Raw genomic sequence first — 24339 nt, 5'->3', positions numbered from 1 at the left:
AAACTGAGAGATTTAGTTTAGGTTGCCAAAGGCATCCTTCATGCTTCATTCGAGATATAAGCACTTAATTTTCAATTAAGCTTAAATATTGGCTCTGCACCCTAAAAGGATCAGTCAACATAGTGCGAGGTAAACGCATACAGGGCTCTGAATCTGCGGTCTGAGTTACTTCCTTGGATTTCAATATATCTCCGGACATGTATAATATTCACCTCAATGGGTTATCCAGGGCTCTCTGGTTGGGACATTGCAATTGAAATGCTAGCAGGCTGGCTAATCACAATTTTAATTGGCCGCTTTACTTTGTCAAAGCCAAATAAACGGGTAGTAGACTACAGTGGTTGACATTTAATGTATTGAATTCTCAAACTATGCTAGGTAATGTCCTTCTTCCATGGTTCTTTTCCAGTGGATGGGAGGAGTCTAAGTCGGGAGTGGATGTCCCGACGTGTCCTTGACTGTCTGGCCTGATGTTTGCTTTCCCTCTATTTCCTTAAATTCAGATGTTTCTGATTCAGGTCCATAGGGAGAGGGCTTAAGTAATTCTGCTGGTTCTGGAACAGCTCGCTCTCTTTGGTTTCCTCTCCCGATGGCGATGAAGGTGGGTCTGGAGGGGCAGTTTCCCTTGGTACCATGTCCTCTGAGGTTCCTGGTCCTCCCGGTCAGGTCTCTGGCGAAAATCAAGCTGACAGCTTGGAGGTTGAACGGGGGCTTGAGAGTTCTGGATCTTTCTGCCTCTGTCTCTTCCTCTGTGCAGGCCTCCAGGAGTTTGTCCACCATGTTTTCATATGCCCGGTGCTGGAAGACCTTTCAGAGATGGTGTGATAAGCACCTGCTTCTCCTTTGTTTCTCTCCCCCAGATACTTGATTTTATTCACAATGGGTTTCAGTTGGGCCTCAGTCCTGCCACTCAAAGTTCAGAGTGCGGCTGCTAAGGCGTTTCAGTCCCCATGGGGTGGTCCAGTAGAAGATCGAGGGTTGATCTCCTGAATTTTAAGGTTTTTCTAATCTCCGGTCTGTACCGCAGGTGGTGTGTCCTTCCTGGAATTTACTGTTGATGATGCGGGCTCTCAGGTATCCCCCGTTTGAATCTTTGTCTTCGGTGGATTCTGTCTTCCGATTCTGAAGGAGTTCTACTTGGTGGCCATTATTTCAGCTCGCATCCTGGGGTAGTTGAGCTATGTGTTTTCTTCCTTGTGTTTTTTCAGGGTCTTTGATGACAGGATTGTCCTTTGATTGGGGTCTTAGTTTTGTCCCAAAGGTGAGATCTATGTTCCATCTCCAGCAGGAAGTGACTGTTCCTATATGTTTTCCGGATCCTTAGCCTCCTAAGGAGGTGGCACTTCATTCTCTTGATAGGGCAGTTTTGATCGACATGAAACGGGTAAAGGAGTTTCCTTCACTGTTTGTGAATCACGGTCCTGCTGGTAAAGGAGGTAAGCCTTCTACTCCGTCCTCAAGTAGGTGGATCCGATATGTGATTCACTGGCATACAAGCAGTTTGGGTTACCATCTCCTCTGGGTATCCAGCAGAGGTCCACAAGGGGCATTTCCATTTCCGTTGCTGAGGTTCAGGGAGCCTCTTTGCAGGAGATTGGTTGAGCAGGTGCTTGGGCAGTTCCTTCTACATTTATTACCCATTATCTGGCGGTCCAGGGCCAAGAGGTGCCAGATCTATTGGGTTGCAGACTTCTGTGCGGTAATCTTCTTTTGGTTTAACTTTGTGTCTGCATAGGATTTACAGATGTCCTGGTCCAGTTTGTGGCTTGGATACATCGCACAGTGTTATTCAACACGGTGAGAGGGATAAGGAGGTAATGCGGTGATTACCTACCGCTAATATGATTTTTAACAAAGGAAGGAGAGAGAGAGTATGGATTCGTTCTCCCTAAGTAACGTTTATAAAACAAGAAGAATCCATAAAGTTATGGGTTGACGATGTCCCTACTGTGGTTGGGAGCACGTCTGATGTTTTTAGGTACCCCTCACACACCAACAGGCCCCTTGGTGTCATGCTTCATCATCGGGGTCATCGTATCCCTCTACGGGATACGGCGTGCTGCGACCTGCGAATACGCGGGAGCACTCTTATGGCTATGTGTGGTGTATAGTGAGGGTTGTTTTTATCATATAGTGAGTGAGTGTAGTGGTGGGGTTGGGATAGTGAGTGGAAATTAAAAAGGACCTGACTCGTGGGTAGACTCAAAACTTTAATGGTTCCCCGAGTTGGTACTATTAAAAAGATATAAGAGGAAGAGCGTAGTATTATGTGCGCTGCCTCTTTGTGTGTGTCAACATGTTTCGATGTAAGAACATCTTCTTCAGGACAGGGTTACACAAAATCCCCACCTTACTCACGTTTTTCTAATTTGTGTATATACAAAAAAGTGATATTTATAAGTGAAGGTCTATTATTGTACCTAAACTTTTAGCCGCTATTTTGCAGACCTGTAGAGAGAAAGGATAAAAAAAAAATTCTGGTGGTCCTTGCTTTCAAAAAGACCATGGGTTAAATACATCCGTGGTATTGGTCATGCAGAAAAAGTGCGGTTTTCAAAATGTTGAAAAATAAATAATCATGGCACGAAAGTGTTACTCTACACAAAATTTTTAACGTGCCTATTGTGAAAAATACTATTTCAGAAGTATTCGAAAAATATTCGAAAAAACAGGACACATACAAGACAAACACACATACAACATAAAGCACACACTCTAAATTCGGGCCATGTTTGGTGCCACGTGAATTTTCCAATGGTGGTAAGGTAACTGTGATGTAAACAGTAAAACGGCTGACACATACTGTAAAAAATAGGAGTTCATTGCTCCATGAGACAGTGTCTAACGTAGGGGTTACCCGGGCTTCCTTGCTGCCTGTGAAAAGGAAAAGTGGACAAGATATATACATCCTGCTGTTTCTATTTTTGGTACTTACATTGTGGTCTGGAAATGTCCGTTTCATTTAGTTACTCACGGGTCTATGAGGAGAATCCCTCTTCGCTGCCCCTTACGCCGGCTCCGCTGTGTCTAAGAGTGTGTCTTTGACGAGCCCTTTTATGCGCTGGGTACCCGCCCAGGTTTTTGTTAATTAGCCGCCGGTGTGCAGATATTTAGTCAATTAGCCGCCGGGGAGCCCATATTTGGTCCACCGGTGATCTGCCTGTTAATTGGTGAGAGGCCGTGCGGGCGTCTTATGCGCATGCGCGTGGAAGTAGCATTCTCCGTGTGTACTGAGAGAGTGTGTCTCGATTTAGCGCATGCGCATCGCATCAAAACGGGATGAGTTGCTTAATGTTTCTGTTGCTCAGTGCAACTTAGTCATGATGCATTTACATTCATTCGTTTCTCTCATTTACTATGTATTAATGGGGCAGGAGAGCTGGCAGGAGGGTTTGTTTAAAGCATCACGGCCCCTGTTGTTAATGTTGCTCTGCGCATGCTCGCCACATCGAGCTCATATTCTTTCTTTTCTATCATTTCCCTGTGTATTGAGCGAGCAGGGGGGTCGGTAACCTTTTACAACACGGTCCCATGGTGGATATAACACTGAATGTGTATATCTTAAATCTCAATGTCCTGCTACAGGTATCTCAATGTAATATCAGATTCTTAATTGCCCCCATGGTATGTCATCATTAAGGCCTGATATATGGGTCCCCAAACGGAACACCCAACGTTGCTCCTTCTCAAAAAGGCTATGTTCTGAGGGCAACTGTTCAATTATGGTCCAGTGGATGTCATTGACACAGTGTCCCATCTCCAGGAAGTGATTGGCCATTTTGGTCTCGTTGTCATGCCAATGTATTCCAGACGGCAGGGGCACGTAATCATGTAGACAACGTTTTTGCTGGCACAGTTGCCACATGGGAAATGACCCTGTGTCAATTCTAATGAGGTGTCAAAAATAGTGAACAAGCATTGGCGCATCCTGAATTGTGGGGAGTTGGAGATAGAAAAACCAATGTTCTCCCACAGACGCGGGAGGAACCTAAAGGACATCCTTGTACATACACGCCCCAGAATTTCTCCACAACAACAACCTTCTGTACATGGGACACAGGGTCATTTCCCATGTGGCAACTGTGCCAGCTGTCACCTGACAAAAAGGAGTAAACAACTAACCTTCACCAATGGCACAAAATGGGACCAGAGAAGGTTGACAAACTGCAACAGCAAAAACGTTGTCTACATGATTACGTGCCCCTGCCGTCTGGAATACATTGGCATGACAACGAGAGCAATCAAAACAAGACTCAATGAACATAAGAGCAATATACGGTGCAAGAAAAGCACCACCAAAATGGCCAATCACTGTAGCAGGACATTGAGATTTAAGATATACACATTCAGTGTTATATCCACCATGGGACCGTGTTGTAAAAGGTTACCGACCCCCCTGCTCGCTCAATACACAGGGAAATGATAGAAAAGAAAGAATAGGAGCTCGATGTGGCGAGCATGCGCAGAGCAACATGAACAACAGGGGCCGTGATGCTTTAAACAAACCCCCCTGCCAGCTCTCCTGCCCCATTAATATATAGTAAATGAGAGAAACGAATGAATGTAAATGCATCATGACTAAGTTGCACTGAGCAACAGAAACATTCAATCAATCAATCAGGTCATTTGTAGAGCGCACTACTCACCCGTAGGGTCTCAAGGCGCTGGGAGGGGGGGGGTGCCGCTACTGCTCAAACAGCCAGGTCTTGAGCTTCTTCCTGAAGGAGAGGTGGTCTTGGGTCAGGCGCAGATTGGTCGGAAGTGAGTTCCAGGTCTTGGCGGCCAGGTAGGAGAAGGATCTTCCTCCTGTTGTCGCTCTTCGAATGCGGGGGACGGCGGCGAGGGCGTGGTTGGTTGATCTGAGGAGGCGCTTGGGAGTGTAGAAGTTGATCCGGTTGTTGAGGTAGCTCGGGCCTTGGTCGTGTAGGGCTTTGTGCGCGTGGGTGAGGAGCCGGAAGGTGATTCTCTTGTTGACCGGGAGCCAGTGCAGATCTCTCAGGTGTCCGGAGATGTGGCTGCGTCGGGGGATGTCGAGGATGAGTCTCGCCGAGGCGTTCTGGATCCGCTGGAGTCTCTTCTGGAGTTTGGCAGTGGTTCCGGCGTAGAGGGCGTTACCGTAGTCCAATCGGCTGGTGACGAGGGCTTGGGTGACCGTCTTCCTCGTCTCGGTGGGGATCCATCGGAAGATCTTACGTAGCATGCGCAGGATGTTGAAGCATGACGAGGAGACGGCGTTGACTTGTCTGGTCATGGAGAGGGAGGAGTCCAGGATGAAGCCCAGGTTGCGTGCGTGGTCCGTCGGTTTGGGTGCGGTGCCCAGGGCGGGGGGCCACCAGGAGTCGTCCCAGGCGGAGGGCGTGGAGCCCAGGATGAGGACCTCCGTCTTGTCTGAGTTCAGTTTCAGGCGGCTGGTCGTCATCCATTCGGCTACGTTTCTCATCCCTTCGTGCAGGTTGGCTCTGGCGGTGGAGGGGTCGTTGGTCAGGGAGAGGATCAGCTGGGTGTCGTCGGCGTAGGAGATGATGTTCAGGTTGTGTTGGCGTGCGATGGCCGCGAGGGGGCTCATGTAGACGTTGAAGAGGGTTGGGCTCAGCGAGGATCCTTGGGGTACGCCGCAGATGACTTTGGTGGCCTCTGACTTGTACGGTGGTAGGCGGACTCTTTGTGTTCTTCCGTCGAGGAAGGAGGTGATCCATTCCAGTGCCTTCTCCTGGATTCCGATGTTGCTGAGGCGCTGTACTAGGGTGCGGTGGCAGACAGTGTCGAAAGCCGCGGAGAGGTCCAGGAGGATGAGGGCCGCTGTTTCTCCGTTGTCCATCAGAGTTCGAAGGTCGTCGGTGGCGGCGATGAGGGCGGTCTCGGTGCTGTGGTTCGCTCGGAAGCCGGACTGTGAGGGGTCGAGGGATCCATTCATCTCGAGGAAGGCGGCCAGCTGTTTGTTGACGGTCTTCTCGATGACTTTGGCCGGGAACGGGAGGAGCGAGATGGGACGGTAGTTCTTGAGGTCGGTGGGGTCTGCTGTGGGTTTCTTGAGGAGAGCGCTGAGTTCGGCGTGCTTCCAGCTCTCAGGGAAGGTGGCGGAGTCGAAGGAGGTGTTGATGATGTCCCGCAGGTGGGGTGCGAGGACAGCGTTGGCCTTGTTGAAGACGTGGTGAGGGCAGGGGTCAGTCGGAGATCCGGAATGGATGGAGTTCATGGTGCGGATGGTGTCTTCGGTGCTGATCGGGGTCCAGGTGCGGAGGGTGGTGGATGGTGGCGTCGTTGCGGTTGTGGCTTGCGTTGGTTGGTTGCTGAAGCTGTTGTGTATGTCCGTGATCTTGTTGTGGAAGTAGGATGCGAGGGAGTTGCAGAGGTCTTGCGATGGTGTGATGTCGTTGTTTCCGGCGTTGGGGTTGGAGAGCTCTTTCACGATGTTGAAGAGTTCCTTGCAGTTGTGTGCGTTGTTGTCCAGCCGGTCCTTGTATGCATTTTTCTTGGTGGCGCGGATCAGTTGGTGGTGTTTCCTGGTGGCGAGCTTGAGGGTGGTCATGTTGTCCGTCGTTGGTTCCCTTCTCCAGGCTTTCTCGAGGGCTCGACAGTTCTTCTTGGAGCACTTGAGTTCGTCGGTGAACCATGGTGTTTTTCTGCTGCAGGGTCTGCTGGGCGGGGTTCTCAGAGGGGCGAGTTCGTCCGCGCAGTTGCTGATCCACTTCGTGAGGTTGTCGGCGGCCTGGCTGGGGTTCGCTGAGTTGGCGGGAGGGTGCTGGCTCAGGGAGGCGGTGAGCTGGTCGGCTGTGATCTTGTTCCAGCTTCTACGAGCGACCTGTTGCTGGAGGTGGTGGATCGTCGTTCTTCTGAAGGTGAAGTGGACGCAGCTGTGGTCCGTCCAGTGGAGTCCTGTAGCGTGGCTGAAGGTGACGTCTTTGCTGGATGAGAAGACGGCGTCGAGTGTGTGTCCGGCGAGGTGGGTGGGGGTGGTCACCAGTTGCTTGAGTCCGAGGTTGTCGAGGTTGTCGAGCAGGGTGCTGGTGTTGCGGTCGTTGTTGTTCTCCAGGTGGAAGTTGAGGTCCCCGAGGAGGATGTAGTCGGCGGAGGGGAGAGCGTGCGGGCTGACGAAGTCGGCGATGTCCTCGCTGAATCGTGTGCGTGGACCCGGGGGTCGGTAGATCAGGGTGCCTCTGAGGGTAGTCTTCGGGTTGGTGTGGATCTGGAAGTGCAGGTGTTCAGCGGTGGTGAGGGTGTCGTCGGTGTTGGTCGTGATGCGGATGGTGTCTCTGTGGATGATGGCGATGCCTCCTCCGGTCTGGTTGTCGCGGTCCCTCCGGGTGATCTTGTAGCCCTCTGGGATGGCGATGGCGATGTCTGGGGCTGAGGAGGCGTTCATCCAGGTCTCGGTGATGAAGGCAACGTCGGGGGCGGTTGTGTCGAGCAGGTTCCAGAGTTCTACGGCGTGTCTGTGGATGGAGCGGGTGTTGAGCAGGATGCACTTGAGGTGGGTGCTGCTGGAGTTCGGCTTGTCGGGTGCAGGGAAGGTCCGGATGCATGTGAACTTGCAGGCGAGGCAGCTGAAGGGTCCGTGGGTGTGCCTCGGGGCGGCTTGGTGACATCCTGGGATGTGGCCGGTGTTGAGTGCGGTGAGGTCGGCGGCGCTGTAGGTTCGTCGGGTCGGCTTCCGTCGGTGGGGGCCAGGGGTCCTGGCACTGGGCGCGGTCCAGGCGCGGACGGGCGCAGACGGGCTTACCTTTGGCGCGCCTTCGGCGCACAATCGGCGCGCCCGCTGCGCGTCAACGCTGCGCGTTCGCACGGTCGCCATTTAAGGCGAAGTGCGCGGGTGGGCGGAGCAGCTGGGAGGCGGGAGCGGGGAGGGAAACAGAAGAGAAAAGGGGCGGGGCTTAAGGCGGTGGCGGGAAGCGGGGGCAAAGCGCGATGATAAGCGGCAATTTACAAGCGCTAATCTGAGTGAAACAGGGAAAAAAAAAAAAAAAAAAAATACAGTGACACACAATCTGGGGGGAACAAGCGCAAATACAGGCAAAAGCGGGTGAAGACTGCAGAGAAACACGATCTGGGGAAAAAATAAAAAACAAGCACAAATTCAGGAAAAAACAAGCACAGTTACTGGAAAAACGGGGGAAACACCACGGAGATCGCTCAGGGCGGCAGCGAGGCCGGCGCTGAGACAGAGGCAGGCACTGGGGGGCACACGCAGCAGCTGGTGGCCGTGCGGCGCGGGGGTGTCCCACAAGCAACTCAACCCGTTTTGATGCGATGCGCATGCGCTAAATCGAGACACACTCTCTCAGTACACACGGAGAATGCTACTTCCACGCGCATAAGACGCCCGCACGGCCTCTCACCAATTAACAGGCAGATCACCGGTGGACCAAATATGGGCTCCCCGGCGGCTAATTGACTAAATATCTGCACACCGGCGGCTAATTAACAAAAACCTGGGCGGGTACCCAGCGCATAAAAGGGCTCGTCAAAGACACACTCTTAGACACAGCGGAGCCGGCGTAAGGGGCAGCGAAGAGGGATTCTCCTCGTAGACCCGTGAGTAACTAAACGAAACGGACATTTCCAGACCACAATGTAAGTACCAAAAATAGAAACAGCAGGATGTATATATCTTGTCCACTTTTCCTTTTCACAGGCAGCAAGGAAGCCCGGGTAACCCCTACGTTAGACACGGTCTCATGGAGCAATGAACTCCTATTTTTTACAGTATGTTTCAGCCGTTTTACTGTTTACATCACAGTTACCTTACCACCATTGGAAAATTCACGTGGCACCAAACATGGCCCGAATTTAGAGTGTGTGCCTTTATGTTGTATGTGTGTTTGTCTTGTATGTGTCCTCTTTTTTCGAATATTTTTCGAATACTTCTGAAATAATATTTTTCACAATAGGCACGTTAAAAATTTTGTGTAGCGTAACACTTTCGTGCCATGATTATTTATTTTTCAACATTTTGAAAACCGCACTTTTTCTGCATGACCAATACCACGGATGTATTTAACCCATGGTCTTTTTGAAAGCAAGGACCACCAGAATTTTTTTGTTATCCTTTCTCTCTACAGGTCTGCAAAATAGCGGCTAAAAGTTTAGGTACAATAATAGACCTTCACTTATAAATATCACTTTTTTGTATATACACAAATTAGAAAAACGTGAGTAAGGTGGGGATTTTGTGTAACCCTGTCCTGAAGAAGATGTTCTTACATCGAAACATGTTGACACACACAAAGAGGCAGCGCACATAATACTACGCTCTTCCTCTTATATCTTTTTAATAGTACCAACTCGGGGAACCATTAAAGTTTTGAGTCTACCCACGAGTCAGGTCCTTTTTAATTTCCACTCACTATCCCAACCCCACCACTACACTCACTCACTATATGATAAAAACAACCCTCACTATACACCACACATAGCCATAAGAGTGCTCCCGCGTATTCGCAGGTCGCAGCACGCCGTATCCCGTAGAGGGATACAATGACCCCGATGATGAAGCATGACACCAAGGGGCCTGTTGGTGTGTGAGGGCTACCTACCGCTAATAGCATTACACCATGATGAATTAGCCCCTCCCTCCTTCCCGGTTGGCTAGTCCAACTGAGTTTGTGGGCTTGGTATGGAAAAGGAGGCCTCACAGTACAATTCATCACCACGAGAGAAGGACTCGCTACAGATAAGTAATCGCCATATTTTCCCCATGGAGAAATGTTTTTCCTTTGCCCCAACCAAGACTAGAATGATCTGTTCCCCTACCTATCCAAATGGGAGTTACTCCAGGTTAGGGCTAATGTAACTTTCTGACCATTTTCAGGAAGGGAAACGGTTGAATATCAGTTTGTGAACATGCACAATCGTACAAGTTAGTGTATGTACACAAACTAATTAGGTCACCTACACCTAACGTCTGTTTCCCACCCTTTACAGAGGATTTATACTGAGAATTTTTCCGCACCAAAGGCAAAGAACCATGTAGTAGCAAATCCATTTGCACCAGCAAGGAATTCTTTTGGTACTTCCAGGCACATGTAAATTGAGCTGTTTTAAAACATAATTGTAAATTGATGGCAGAAGATATTTTTATGAATTCAGGGCTCTCATGTCTAATAGCTTTTTCCATTGTGCAACATGATTTACAGGCAGAGCAACTACATAGGTCACGACTGCCATTGGTGCACTCCATTACCACCACCAAAAGATTCTTTGCACGAAAAAATATATTTTACAGTATCTGAAAAGTAAAAGCTTCATGCAGATGGGTGTAGACTAAAAAATTATTTAGTGTGGCAGCACTGACAAAGCAGTTCAAATTGCAGGAGGATCTCATTTAGTGAGATTATTTCCCCTGTTTGATCACTTATTCAAGCAATCGCATTTTACCTGTTAATGAATGATTTGTGATGCTTAAAATGATGACATAGTAACTTCTACATATCAGGCCTCTCAAATTTCACAGCTCAATTCAAGACCACCTCTTTCAGGCCATTTCTGGGTCTCGTCTTAGCCAGCACGCTTGCGCTGCTCTGCGAGACATTTAGTAAGGGCTTTAAACTTTGTAACACACGCTCGTGCGTGTGCTTTTGTTTTCTTCATCCGCTATTGGCCTTTGCATGCGTCTTTCTAAGAAAGACAGCACGCAATTGGCCAAATGCGGGTGCATGTCCAGCCTTCTTTCTCTTGTGGCCTAGGGTCCGCAGGAGCGAGCATGAGCGCCATATATTTTCCAGTTATGGCGTCACGTCTTGCGGTCGCGTTAATTGGAAACATGTGGTCAAACGTGGCACTTTCGCCACTGGTGCACAAGCTCGCGCACCACTTCCAGGCTTGTCTGACGCACTGCGGGTGGTTAAATGAAAGCAGCGGACTGAAAAACATAGTATTCCGGGTGACACTGAGCGGCGCTACAGCTTTTTAAACATTATCGCAAAACAAAGCAGTATAGTACATTTCCGAATCAGAGCTAAACTCCTCATCATACACTGCTGTCTACCATCAACCCACAAAACAGGCTCACAGGCATTGTGCACACGCATCGACTGGCGTTTTCCCCTCTCTGGAAGCCCGAGTCTATCAGGCACTCGCAGGGGAGGGCTGCCCCACGCCATGAGTTTGTTGTGAGCTCAGCATGGGGCACGTGTCACATGCACACAGGAGCTTTCGTACCCAGCCAGGGGTCCCCCGCACCCGAAACCCTAACCAGTGTACACAAGGCACTCCCTGTCTCATTACTCTGAGGACATGCCAACAGGCAAGGGGGACCACACACACCCAAGCAAAGCTGTGACCACCACCAGGCTCGCGTAGCCAGGCAGAAACTTTTCGTGAATCAGTAATCAAAAGAGCCAAACACTCTCTCCCAATCGACCCTCAGTATGACTCGCACATGGGACGCATTGCCTCATACCCCCCCCACACACACACACTTTGTACGTTTTAGAAACCAATGGGTGTACCACCGCTATATAATTGGCTGTTTTGCACCGCATTGTGCTCAATGTAGAAAACATGCTGCCACCCCCTCAATTATTGAAATGCATAGAGGGTCGGGCGCGAGGTGTAAACCGTGCCTTTCTTACTGTGGGCGCCTGGCTGCCTGATCAGGGGTACACTGTAAACCACATCCTGCTCAGCAGCAAAAACAGCAGAAAAAGCTTCTGTTTTTCTTAGTGTGTGTAGCCACTGCCACACTCTACCACCCACCAGGAGCCCTCGCTCATTATTACCCTGGAAGTATGATTCAGCATTCCGTGTTTTATTGGGGTAGCAGCCTATCGGGGGTCTCTATTTTGGTAGGGGGTCACATGAGCCACATATGCCGATTATAGGTGCGGAAGCCACAAGCCAGCAAGGGGCGTGGGACGCACACCTTCCACTCATGGTGTTTAAATGCACACCTTTCTCTTCTTGTAAACAGAATTCATCTTATCTGATGACAGTGACCCATGTTAAGGGGAGGGAACCCCGGCTGCACCGTGAAATACATTGCCTCCAGGAGCATCCCAGGGTGTCCTAACTGGGACCCAGCAACCAGCGCCTGCCTGGTGATTTAGCGTGTGTTTTGAAGTTGTATTCGGAGCAAGCAGCCTTGTGCATGGCTGACTGTCTCGCGCCTGCTCCATTGTGGTGGTGCTGAGCTCGAGCTCGCTTCAAAAAGCGGGGCGGAATCTGGTGTATCGCCTCTTTATGCCATTGTGCCTCAGCAGCACTCATCTGAAATGTCCGGCCAGTACATCAAGCGTATTTTGTGTCATCGTCACAGGGTTGTTGTGGTGGATTAAGTGTTCTTGCCTGTAACGCGGTACTTGCTTTATTTCGTCCTCATAAGGGGTGTTGTGAGGCAGTCTGTGTCCCTGTAGTTGACGCGCAAGACACTGGGACTTGGGCCAGGCCTATTAGTGGGGTGAATTAGGGGGATGTGGGTACCTGATGTGCTGAGTGTGAGAGTTTGGCTTAGACAGTGTGTGATCCCACCATTGTCTTGAAGAGGTTCGGGTGGAGAGATTGAGTGGCTGTTAGATACGGCCACCTCTATAAATGCGGTGCAAATACTGTGGTGGATGTGTTTGGTGACTCTGCAGTGTAGTTATGAATGGGGTGTTGGATGGTAGCGGTTTCGGGTTTGTGTGGATGATCCAGTGGGGCTGTAATGTAGTTTTGATTCCCTTTGACTTTTCCATTGGTGCTTTAATGCTGGTTTATGATTTGATGTTCCCATGGCACTGCAAGGCTGGTCTGGTAAAAGGGACGACCTCAGGGTGTTGCTCTGTACATACCCACAAGCTATAGTAGTGCTGGCTGTGAATCTCATTGTGTGACTTAAGGGTGTTGTGGTGCTGATTTGGGGTTTCCCTGGGACGAAAATATTTTGCTGCTTTATGGTTTCCCTGGGTTGATCTTATGTCGCTTCTTCCCGGTTTCCCTGGATGAAGCTCATGGTTATATACAGTTGGTTTGTCATTTCCTGGGATGGCACAATGTACTCCGTACCAGACAATACTTGCCCATTTAAAGCACTGACTGCCCCCTTTCATGAGTGTAATTTGAGAAAAGTGAACTCACTGATACAGCCCACATACCACTCAGTGCCACATAATTGCACTCTACTCAATGCAACATAAATACACTCCACATAATACCACTCAGTGCCACATAATTACACACCACATAATTGCACTCTACTCAATGCAACATAAATACACTCCACATAAATGCACTTTATGCCACATACCACCAAGCAACATAAATGTACTCCACACCAGGACTCATTTCATTTCATTTCATAGAGCTTTATTCGGAACATAAAAACATGTCCAAAAAGCACAACAGTTACATGGCAAATATTTCATTATTAAAAGATACAAAACAAAAATACACATATTACAATAATTATCCAGTGCGAGATGGAATAAATATTTTAAAACAGAATCTTAAAAACACATACTTTTCCTAGCACCAATAGCCTTGAGTAGGAAAGTAGCTGTAAAAAAGCAAATGTCCGGATGATGCATATTAAAAAGCAATTTCATTGATTCGGTAATTGTTCTTACTCCAAATCTTTTCAAAATAGGTTTTAAATAAATTTTCCGTAATTCACTGTACAAGGGACAAGAAAAAAGAAAGTGCATAGTACTCTGTTCACTCTTACAGTCACATGGACAGGGTCCCACCGGGCGTGTTTTTACATCAGGGCACGCGACCAGATGATGAGCCGTTCCCATCCTTAATCTAGTGAGAACAAACTGGTGTGATACTCTAGACACCCGAGTCAGATAAGGGTGAAATCCACTAAACTCATTCATGTCATTGTACAATTTACAGGTAGAGAGTTTTAAATCTTCCAGGGCACGCCTCTCTTTACAGTAATTCAAAAACATGATTTTCATATTTGATTTGGAGTTATCAGATGCACAACACCGATCATTGATCACATTATATCCAAAAACATTTTGAAAATTTTCAATATTATATTTGAGCCAGGGGATCTTTAAATACTGGTCCAAGGTGAGGCAATCCTCAATGATAGCTCTGTTTAGTGAGGTGCCTTCATTCAACCAAACAGATCGCCACAATAATAAGGGTCTTAACATGATTAAATCGTTCAAGAAGTGTGTCCCCGTTTCCTTGTGGACCAGGGTATTGGATGTAGATTTGGGTAGGCAAAGGAGCCTTTTCAAGAAGTTATTCTCCTCTATCTGAAGGCCCCCAGCAGATGTCACACCCCAAACTCCTGCCCCGTAAAGGGCCGCAGATAGGCATTTAGATTGGTATATTTTTAGCATATCTGCTATGCGTCTGTTTCCCAATTTCTTTGCGAAAACAAAAACCCCATTGGCACTTCTAATCATCTTAGTTTTAACCACTCTGTGTTCAACGTCCCAGCTACCATTTTTTGAGAAATTAATCCCCAGATAGCAAAAATTGTCTACTTTTAAAACCTGTTCTCCTTCTATAAAATAATGGGAGTTGACTTTCGTTTTTGTCTTAGCTCGTCCTGAACATTCCATCACATAGGTCTTAGACCTATTGATCACCAATTTCCTGTTTTTGATGAACAGGACAAACCTGTCCATCAACCGTTGAAGACCCAGGGGAGTCCTAGACAGCAGCACTGCGTCGTCCGCGTAGAGCAACACAGGGATGTCAAGACCATTTACTCTTGGGACATCAGCCGATACTGTTTGCAAGACAGCATCCACCTCATTAATGAAGAGGGTGAACAGTAGGGGTGCTAGAACACACCCCTGCCTGATTCCTCTCCCTATCCTAAACTTATTTGTGCATTCCCCGTTTGGCCCATATCGGACACAGGAGCTAAGTTTTTCATACAGGCGAGCCAAAAAATACACTATACTGTCTGGAGCTCCCATATCAATCAGTTTAGCCCAGAGTAGGGCGTGGTCAACCATATCAAAGGCACTGCTTAAGTCGGCGAAGCATAAGTACAGGGACCCTTTTTTAGGCTGGGTATACTTCCCGACCAGAAGTTGTAAATTTAAGCACTGCTCTATAGTTCCACGCCCCTTTCTGAAGCCAAACTGACTATAAGTTAAAATCTCATTCGACTCTGCCCATTCCTCTAATCTGGCTAATAGAACACGGCTCATAATTTTTACTGATGAGTCCAGTAGGGATATTGGTCGGTAATTTTTTGCTTCGCCCCGGTCTCCCTTCTTATATATAGGGATTATAATTGATTCTGCCCAAGTAGATGGTATTTTGGAGCAGACCGCTGCATTAAAGATTTTAGCTAATAGGGGGCCCCAAATCTCCGGGGCGGTCTTGTAGACATCTATAGGAACCCCATCGGGTCCTTGGGCCTTACCTCCCTTACTAGCTCTTATACTAACCATAACTTCCTCTACTGTTATATCTAATGTAACTATAGGCCATGCTTTTCCTACGGTGGCTATACTATTGCCAGAATCAAATATGGTCGAAAAATGTTGGATCCATGAGTCTATGCTCACATTAGATGTGAGCACTGGAGCCTCCTCATCTTTGAGGAAGGGGCTATTTACAGTAGACCAAAATAAGTTACAGTTCCTTTGCTCTGCTGCTTGGCTCAGATTGTCCCACGCTTCCTGCTGCAACTCAGACTTTCTCCGTTTAAGGACCAGTTTAAAATCCTGCCTTAGTTGGATCACTAAACACTTGTCTCGTGGTTTGACGGATAATGCTTTTTTGAGATCTCTCCGGGCATTCGAACATGCGTGGTCAAACCAGCCCCTATTTTGTCTATTTACGTGCCCCACCTCTTTCGTGAACTTCTTCCTGATAATAAAATTAATTTTGTCAAAGTGGTCGATACTGGCAATATCTGTTTCCTCCTGTTCGAGAATTGCCGAGATTTCCGATATACAGCTAATGATAATGGACTCAGATGTTTCATCGGCTTTGTCTCCCTTCCACCTCAACCTAACTCCATTAATTCTATGTGGTTCAATATTAACAATTGTACCCGAGTTGGGGGTGGCGGTAGTATACCAGAACTTAACTTCGGTAGTTAAGCAATTATGATCACTCAGCATTACATCAACCACCTTGACATTGGAACACGTGTGGGTTAGGTTGGTAGACATGCATATAAAATCGATTTCCGTATTGGCCCCCCTCCCTTTGAAAGTTGGAACACTTTCTCCCAGATCATTCTTTGTATTTTCCATGATTTCCATGTTATAATCTATCAAAAAGTTATTCAGGGTCTCACCATACAGATGGTGAGGAAAATGAACTTGGGCTTCCCCTGAATGATTATATACACCACATAGATTCTGGGATGATAAGGGGCAAATGGAAACATTAAAATCCCCCACAAAAATAAATTCATAAACACCATTAAAATTCTCTACAAGACTCAATTTCACTAAGCATTATTTCACTCAACACCACAGTTCCAGGCCACACAATTCAACCCCACACATTTCCAATACACACCACATAATTACACACCAAACATCATATTTCAACTCCACAACTCTGCAATCCACAACGTACCTCCAATCCACACCATGTAGTGACACCACTTAAGCACCAAACATCACTCACCACCACCATTTTGCATCAGCGCACCACCTAAGCATCGCCAAACATCACTTAAGCATCACGTCAGTCTGCCCTCGGAACCTGGCATCTGTTGATTCTCCCATATAGTCCGTCCGCTGCTTGTGTTCTAATTAAATTACTGTTTTCTAACTTCCACTCCCATTATTTATGTCCCGCCCCCATTAACAATTTTTTTATAACAAACAAGCATGAGAACAGGCAGTAAGAAGTTCCCAGCAGTGCAAGTACAATTAAAACCAGAAGACATTTATGTTAAAATCTTTTTTTAATCAGGTTGTTCAGTTGTATATAATGTCGTCTTAGTTTGTATAAAGGTAACAAAAATGCTTAACACTTCATATTATAACCTTTCAACATGATGCACAGCAGCCACGATGCTCTACAACATAGCCAAAAGTTCTGGCTAAAAACATAAGGTCCCAAAGGCGAGATCTATTGGTTATGCCAATGCTTGTTTTTCTTTGCAGCCTAGTATTTGTATCTCTGTTTATTCCATTCTAAATCCAAAATGCAGATGACCCTATAAAGCATAAACCGAGCTGGTGAGGTACCAAGAGCTGAACAGAAGGGCGAGAACAAAAGCTATGCTTTAAGAGCATGTACAATGAGGGAGACAGAACTTGGGCTTCTAAAGACTAAGGTGGTGATATTCTGTGAAGAGAGGAGTCTCTGCTTTCTGTCTATAGATACCACAATACAAAGAGAAAAAAACAAATGAATAATCAAATTAAATTTCATAAACACATACCTCACATTGGAGAGATTTATTTTCATATGGAGGCTGTCCAGAAGTTCGCATTTCTCAGTGGAAGTAGACCTAGACAAACTGCCAAATTCACTGCCCAGCCGACACATCTGCTCAAATTCCGCTGAACTGTTTTCCCAGGACTCTTCGTCTGTAGTAAGTTGAGGCTTATGAAGGGTTGTGCACTCAACCCTGGGAAAAACAGTAAAAATAAAAACAATATAATAGATTTCATATACTGATTGATAAAAGACTTCGACATGTTTTTGTCTAACGGTTCAAAATAACTTGGGAGAATAACATCACCCCTTACTCAGGAGCTGTAATTATAAAGCGCTCGGATATCCTTCGGGATCAAGTTCGCGCTATATAAAACTTTATAAATAAATAAAAAATAAACATTTGATTACAAAAATTTTATGAATAAGTCCATGCGGAAAAAAGCAAAATTTGATATCTTGAAAGTCAATCCAGAGACATTCGGAAATAGCAACAGGTGTACACTCAGAATGCCAAGTATACTAAGCAAATATTTTGAAAATATTCTATTTGTCCTCCAACATCTAGTAGGTCAAATTGCCTTATTAATTGGATAGGAGAGTGGTGAGGGGAATGCAGATTCATTAGAGATTAATGAGTATTTAATGGTAGTAGCATAGGGCAGTCTTGGCTTTACACAGTAAGAAAGATCGCCGTTTGCAAACAAATAAAAAAAATGTATAAAAGACAATAGCATTATGGGTTCCAATGGTAGCAATATAGGAGTTTATGAAATGGCCATGGGAAATTAAAGTGCTTGCCATCCAAAGTGCAAAGCAATACCCATGCCCAAAGACCAGACCTAACCAAGGGGGTAATACTGTAAATGAACTTATAGACATTGCAAATATGGTACTCTTTGCCAACCTCCAAGACTAGAGAGAGTCACCCTTTCATGCCAAAAGGGACAGGGAGGGTTACACCCCAAGCAAAAGAAGCTCCCTTTTGTTTAACCTAACTACAACCTGTCACATCTGCCAATCCCGCTTTGGAGAGGCACAGCTCTCCACAAACCGAGCTGTGATTTTCCGCACAGTGAGCCACATCAGCTGTGGGAAAGCTTGGACCAGGAGCGAAAGAACACTGCCCAGGGCTCCGCTGAGACCGGGAGAGACGGCAGCAGCGGGAGCTGACCAGCAGCCTAGATGGCAGCCCGCGCCGTGCACAAACAGCGGAGTGCCCTCAGTGGGGGAAGGTAACTGACATGCTGTGTTGCGTCACTGAAGCAAAGAGGCAACATTCACTGTGGTACTGGTGAGGCCCCAGCATGGCACAGAAACCAGTGGTCAGAAAAGATGGTGGCATGGGGGAGGGGAAGTGAATAAAAAATAATATCCTTTGGACAAGGCTATTTTATCCAAACATCAATAAATCCGTAGATTACATTTAAGTCTAATTCCCCACTTTTCAAACTCACTCATCCATGCTGAGGAAGATTGAACCACATATAGTCAGTAGATAAACAATACAAACGAGCTAGTAAAAATCTACACATTGATTTATTATTTATACAGAACACAGATAAAATAGGACAGAGAATTGGTTGATATGATCTCTCACAATATTTATTAGCAGCAGTCCTTTATACAATACGGTAACATGAAATAATAAAAATCAAGACAATAAAAGAGCTAGAGTAACCAACACAGACAAGTACAATATGTCATTTGAGATTAACACATCCGTGATATAACAATGCCTAGAGCGTGGAACCTGGTACTTTGTGGTTTATACTCGTTCGCCACCGCCCGTGTTCACGGATTGTGTAGTTAAATGGGCGTCAACGCGTTGCGATGGATAAATTATACCTCCATCTTCCTCAAGACCAAACACGTGACTCTTATATTTAAAAACTTGCAAATGACCGAATACAAACCTATTGTTGGTGAGGAAAGCCACCATCCGTCTGCATGGCAGGTACTTTTCTTAAAACTAAGGGAGTAACCTCCTTAGTTCAATCCAGATAACCCTGCGATTTATCTTTACTTTCCTTGATCTTATCCCTTCAGGTTGGCTCGTTATAAATAAATTGGCCAAGGTGTATCATCTCAATCCAGACACATCGTAAAACTGGCTCTTTGATTTGAGCGGTTATAGTTTACGGATAGACCCGGGGCTCCTTAGAAGTCGTACCGTTATTCCTACTGTGGTAGTTCACAAGGTTTCTGCCTTCGTGGTTTTCCTTTTTTTAATTAGGGTTTAGGGGGATGCGCGCCCCGGCGTGGAGTCAATCATTGGCAATAGGTAGCGTGGGGGAGGGGAAGACACGTCACATTGGGTGGGGTTGGTGAAGGACCTCAGGCTCATTCAGGTAGAGACCACAAGAGACAAGTTAGGCCTGCAGGCATAGAGCGGGGTCGTGCTGACAGTGCGGTACGAGTGGTGATTACAGGGGCCCTCTTGACCTAGAGCCTTGGCTGTAGACTCTAGCACCCAAAACCACAGCCTCACAGGCCCAGAGGAGGCAGGAGCAAGTCATAGGGTACAGCTGGAAGTGAACCCACACACGTTAGAGATCAAGACTAGGATAACCATGGCCAGGGAGTGTCCCCTGAGCAAGGCAAGAATTTGAGGATCCCGCAGGGGCCTATCGTTCTTGTGGGACACAACTCACCCCTGGGACCACTAAATAAAGTTAAATACAGATTGGAAGGGGGGGGGGGGCATGGCCAAGTAAGATGGTGGACAGGATGCAAGCTCCCGGCCCAACCACTCATCCTGTAGAAGCTTCCCATATCATAGACTGCGCCGATCCTCACAGAGAGCTGGAACTTCTCGACAACTTGCAGCGCTGAATGGGGCCTGGGGAGAAAGCTGCCATTAGGGTGGTGCTGTCTGGTGGGGCCTGCGGCACCGGAAGTGGAGCAGACTGCCACATAGGACCTCGGGTGGCAGGGGGGAGCGATGCGAAGTGTTTCACGTACTCACTATAGCCTTTTTGGTTGGTGTATGAATATTCTTCGGCAACGCAGAGACGTGCCCCATCCAGGGACCAAGCTCTTATTCCGCTAATTTCTATGATGGATGCCTCTTTTGTAAATGCTACAGAAAAGGGGGTGGTGATGAACAGAGTGTCTGAATTAAGCAGACCACTCTTACCCAGTCCAAAGATCAGGGCTTGATCCATCACCGTTATTTATCTCACTGCCCCATCCCAGCTCAGAACCTGGCTATATGCAAATTAGTCTGTCCCTGGCCCAGTGCATCATGGGAACAGGGCAGACCAAACTACCAAGCCAATTCTTCACCAGAAAGGAGACAAGCTACCGGGGACCGGTTTCTGGCATTTCAGCCTCTTCGGCCCGGCTTGCTTGAATCCTGATGGAGCAGTGAGAAAGGGACTCATGTCTGAGTATACCCTGCCACACCTATAGTGGCCAAAAACGATACAGAAAAGGGGGTGGTGATGAACAGAGTGTCTGAATTAAGCAGACCACTCTTACCCAGTCCAAAGATCAGGGCTTGATCCATCACCGTTATTTATCTCACTGCCCCATCCCAGCTCAGAACCTGGCTATATGCAAATTAGTCTGTCCCTGGCCCAGTGCATCATGGGAACAGGGCAGACCAAACTACCAAGCCAATTCTTCACCAGAAAGGAGACAAGCTACCGGGGACCGGTTTCTGGCATTTCAGCCTCTTCGGCCCGGCTTGCTTGAATCCTGATGGAGCAGTGAGAAAGGGACTCATGTCTGAGTATACCCTGCCACACCTATAGTGGCCAAAAACGATACAGAAAAGGGGGGTCCCCGGAAGCTTGTTTCCTTCCCAGTGTAAGAATTGGCTTTTGTAGTCTGGTCTGCCCTGTTCCCATGATGCACTGGGCCAGGGACAGACTAATTTGCATACAGCCAGGTTCTGAAACTGGGATGGTGCAATGAGCTAAAAAACGGTGTTGGATCTAGCCCTGATCTCTTGACTGGGTGAGAGTACTCTGCTTAATTCAGAGACTCTGTCCATCACCACCCCTTGTTGTAAATAATTTTGTCCACCCTAAGCGTGGAAGGGTATACTCAGATGTGAGTCCCTTGCTCATTGCACCATCAGGATTCAAGCAAGCCGGGCCGAAGACGCCTGAAATGGCAGAAACCGGTCCCCGGAAGCTTGTTTCCTTCCCAGTGTAAGAATTGGCTTTTGTAGTCTGGTCTGCCCTGTTCCCATGATGCACTGGGCCAGGGACAGACTAATTTGCATACAGCCAGGTTCTGAAACTGGGATGGTGCAATGAGCTAAAAAACGGTGTTGGATCTAGCCCTGATCTCTTGACTGGGTGAGAGTACTCTGCTTAATTCAGAGACTCTGTCCATCACCACCCCTTGTTGTAAATAATTTTGTCCACCCTAAGCGTGGAAGGGTATACTCAGATGTGAGTCCCTTGCTCATTGCACCATCAGGATTCAAGCAAGCCGGGCCGAAGACGCCTGAAATGGCAGAAACCGGTCCCCGGAAGCTTGTTTCCTTCCCAGTGTAAGAATTGGCTTTTGTAGTCTGGTCTGCCCTGTTCCCATGATGCACTGGGCCAGGGACAGACTAATTTGCATACAGCCAGGTTCTGAAACTGGGATGGTGCAATGAGCTAAAAAACGGTGTTGGATCTAGCCCTGATCTCTTGACTGGGTGAGAGTACTCTGCTTAATTCAGAGACTCTGTCCATCACCACCCCTTGTTGTAAATAATTTTGTCCACCCTAAGCGTGGAAGGGTATACTCAGATGTGAGTCCCTTGCTCATTGCACCATCAGGATTCAAGCAAGCCGGGCCGAAGACGCCTGAAATGGCAGAAACCGGTCCCCGGAAGCTTGTTTCCTTCCCAGTGTAAGAATTGGCTTTTGTAGTCTGGTCTGCCCTGTTCCCATGATGCACTGGGCCAGGGACAGACTAATTTGCATACAGCCAGGTTCTGAAACTGGGATGGTGCAATGAGCTAAAAAACGGTGTTGGATCTAGCCCTGATCTCTTGACTGGGTGAGAGTACTCTGCTTAATTCAGAGACTCTGTCCATCACCACCCCTTGTTGTAAATAAATTCTTTTGTAAATGCAACAGTCTAGTGCAAGACTGCCACCCTCCCTCTTTCAACCGGACGGTTTGTGTCTTGTCGCCCTGACACCTAATTCATGGTGTTTCACTGAAACGTGCATCGGCGCTACCTTCATGCCATAAGTGGAATAAGAAAGAAGATACTTCCAATATCTTGATTATTGCATTATGCAGCATATGATTGTTTCCATTCTGGTGAACTTGTTCATTGAAATTCATCTGAACCATTATATTTTATGCAAATCAACATCTATATACAATTTATTCAACAAAAGTATGACCGAATTTGGCAAACTTCTTTCAGAAAAACGGGGGGAAAGGCAGGAGGAAGCAGTAGAACAAAGCAGAAAGCAGGAGACCGCAATGGATATTACAATTTAGTGATGGTTGAGCAACTATTGTGATGTCTGTAAAATCTACAAAGGCGGGAATTGGGAGCAATGCTAGTCATGTTATGCCAAGGGCATCTTTATATGGACAATTAACAAACAAACCCATATAACATACCAGATTTATTCCACCATTGAGTGGAATAATTGTTGTCTTCCACTTAGCTATGATTCTGCAATCAGTAGCGGTTGCTCCCGGACGGGGGTGGTGTGGTGGGGTAGGGGGCAGGGGTAAAGCGGGAGAAGGAGGGAAAAAAAGGACCTACCTGGAACTGTCAGCTGCCGCAGTCTCTCCACAGGATGTACCCGGGCATACAGGCTCCTCTGAGCCAATCACAACGCTGTGATTGGTCTGAGCGCTGTGGTTCAGGGAGCCTGCGCATGTTCCTCACCAGACTGTGTAATGTAGCCTGGTGGGGAACATGCAAAGTGCGCACAAATTTTTGGCCGGCCAAACAGTCATAAGCCTTAAATAGTGCAAACCACTCCTGCTCTGGCTAGCACCGCATCGCCCGCCACTGACTGCAATAGGAAAAATAAAATGATAATAACGTTCCGTTATTATCATTTTCTTTTTGAGCATTGGGGCGACGCTCCTCCTCTGCCTTCGCGGAGGAGCTGCCACTGACTGCAATCATAAGCTGGCAGACTGTGGAGGGGTGGGACTTTGGTAATCTCCTGACCAGGGTTCGAGACCCCTATGCTAGTATGCTCAAATATGCCGATTGTTACGATGCCGGACAGCTGTCTACCAAACGCTTCACTCTCCTGAGCTATGGACAGGTGTGCAGGCCAAGAAAATGAGTGTTTGATTCTGGTACTGCACTCTGGCCTAACCAACAATCTCACTAATACTGACCGCCCAACTCGCATAGATGCACTCGTTCACTTACTGGTCCAACATCAACACAACCAAACCACAATCGGTGAAAGAAACCAAAAGAGGTACTGGAAAAAAGGTAACCTGGACTCTCAAATATTGCTAATGGCAGATTCTGTGTTAGACAAATGACAAAGCACAATAACAATATGTACACCGGTAGATACTGTTGTGGAAAATTGAAAACAAAACCTAGTGATTGGTTCTCTTTTGTTGTAGAAAATAGAACTTAATTTGGTACATAATGTGTCAACCACAAACACGCAATGACTGGTTAAGCAATGTGCTAGTTCAGCCAAAGAATGCAAGCTTTTGACATCTCTGAGCCTACCACCATCACAACATCAACTCCATATATGATACTATGCTATGACCACAATTTATGTGAACATCCAGTGCAACACTGCAGCATACAAGCGTTAAGGGACCCATGGTTACTGGACTCCTGTATGCAATACGCAGACAACATCCCAGTGTCACCTTAACCACTCAATCTCTCTCGACCCAGAAGCCAGTCTTAAGACACCAACAGTCCCAAGATACAAGTGGGCTATGGGTGTGATCTATCAGTACACCACCGTCATCTGTGGGACACCAAAACTCACATGTACACATGTCTAATTAGAAGGACCAGTCGTGTGAAAATGTACACTGAAGCGGCCTAAGCCTGAAAACCGTACACACACCACCT

At 47.1% G+C, this 24339-nt stretch overlaps 1 protein-coding gene across 2 annotated transcripts in view; it reads right to left on the bottom strand.

The window, feature by feature from the left end:
- OCA2 (OCA2 melanosomal transmembrane protein) overlaps positions 1 to 24339 on the bottom strand; it is a 1149362-nt gene that overhangs the window by 765373 nt on the left and 359650 nt on the right. For both annotated transcript variants that reach the window (XM_078656175.1, XM_078656174.1), the window contains one exon: positions 17306 to 17494. In XM_078656175.1, coding sequence (XP_078512301.1) covers positions 17306 to 17494 — 189 coding nt within the window. The remainder of the gene's footprint in view (positions 1 to 17305; positions 17495 to 24339) is intronic.

Source organism: Lissotriton helveticus, chromosome 8 (genome assembly GCF_964261635.1).
Source record: "Lissotriton helveticus chromosome 8, aLisHel1.1, whole genome shotgun sequence".
Classification (NCBI taxonomy): domain Eukaryota; kingdom Metazoa; phylum Chordata; class Amphibia; order Caudata; family Salamandridae; genus Lissotriton; species Lissotriton helveticus.
Note: the sequence above shows the minus strand (reverse complement) of the source record. Positions and strands in the feature narration are given on the sequence as shown.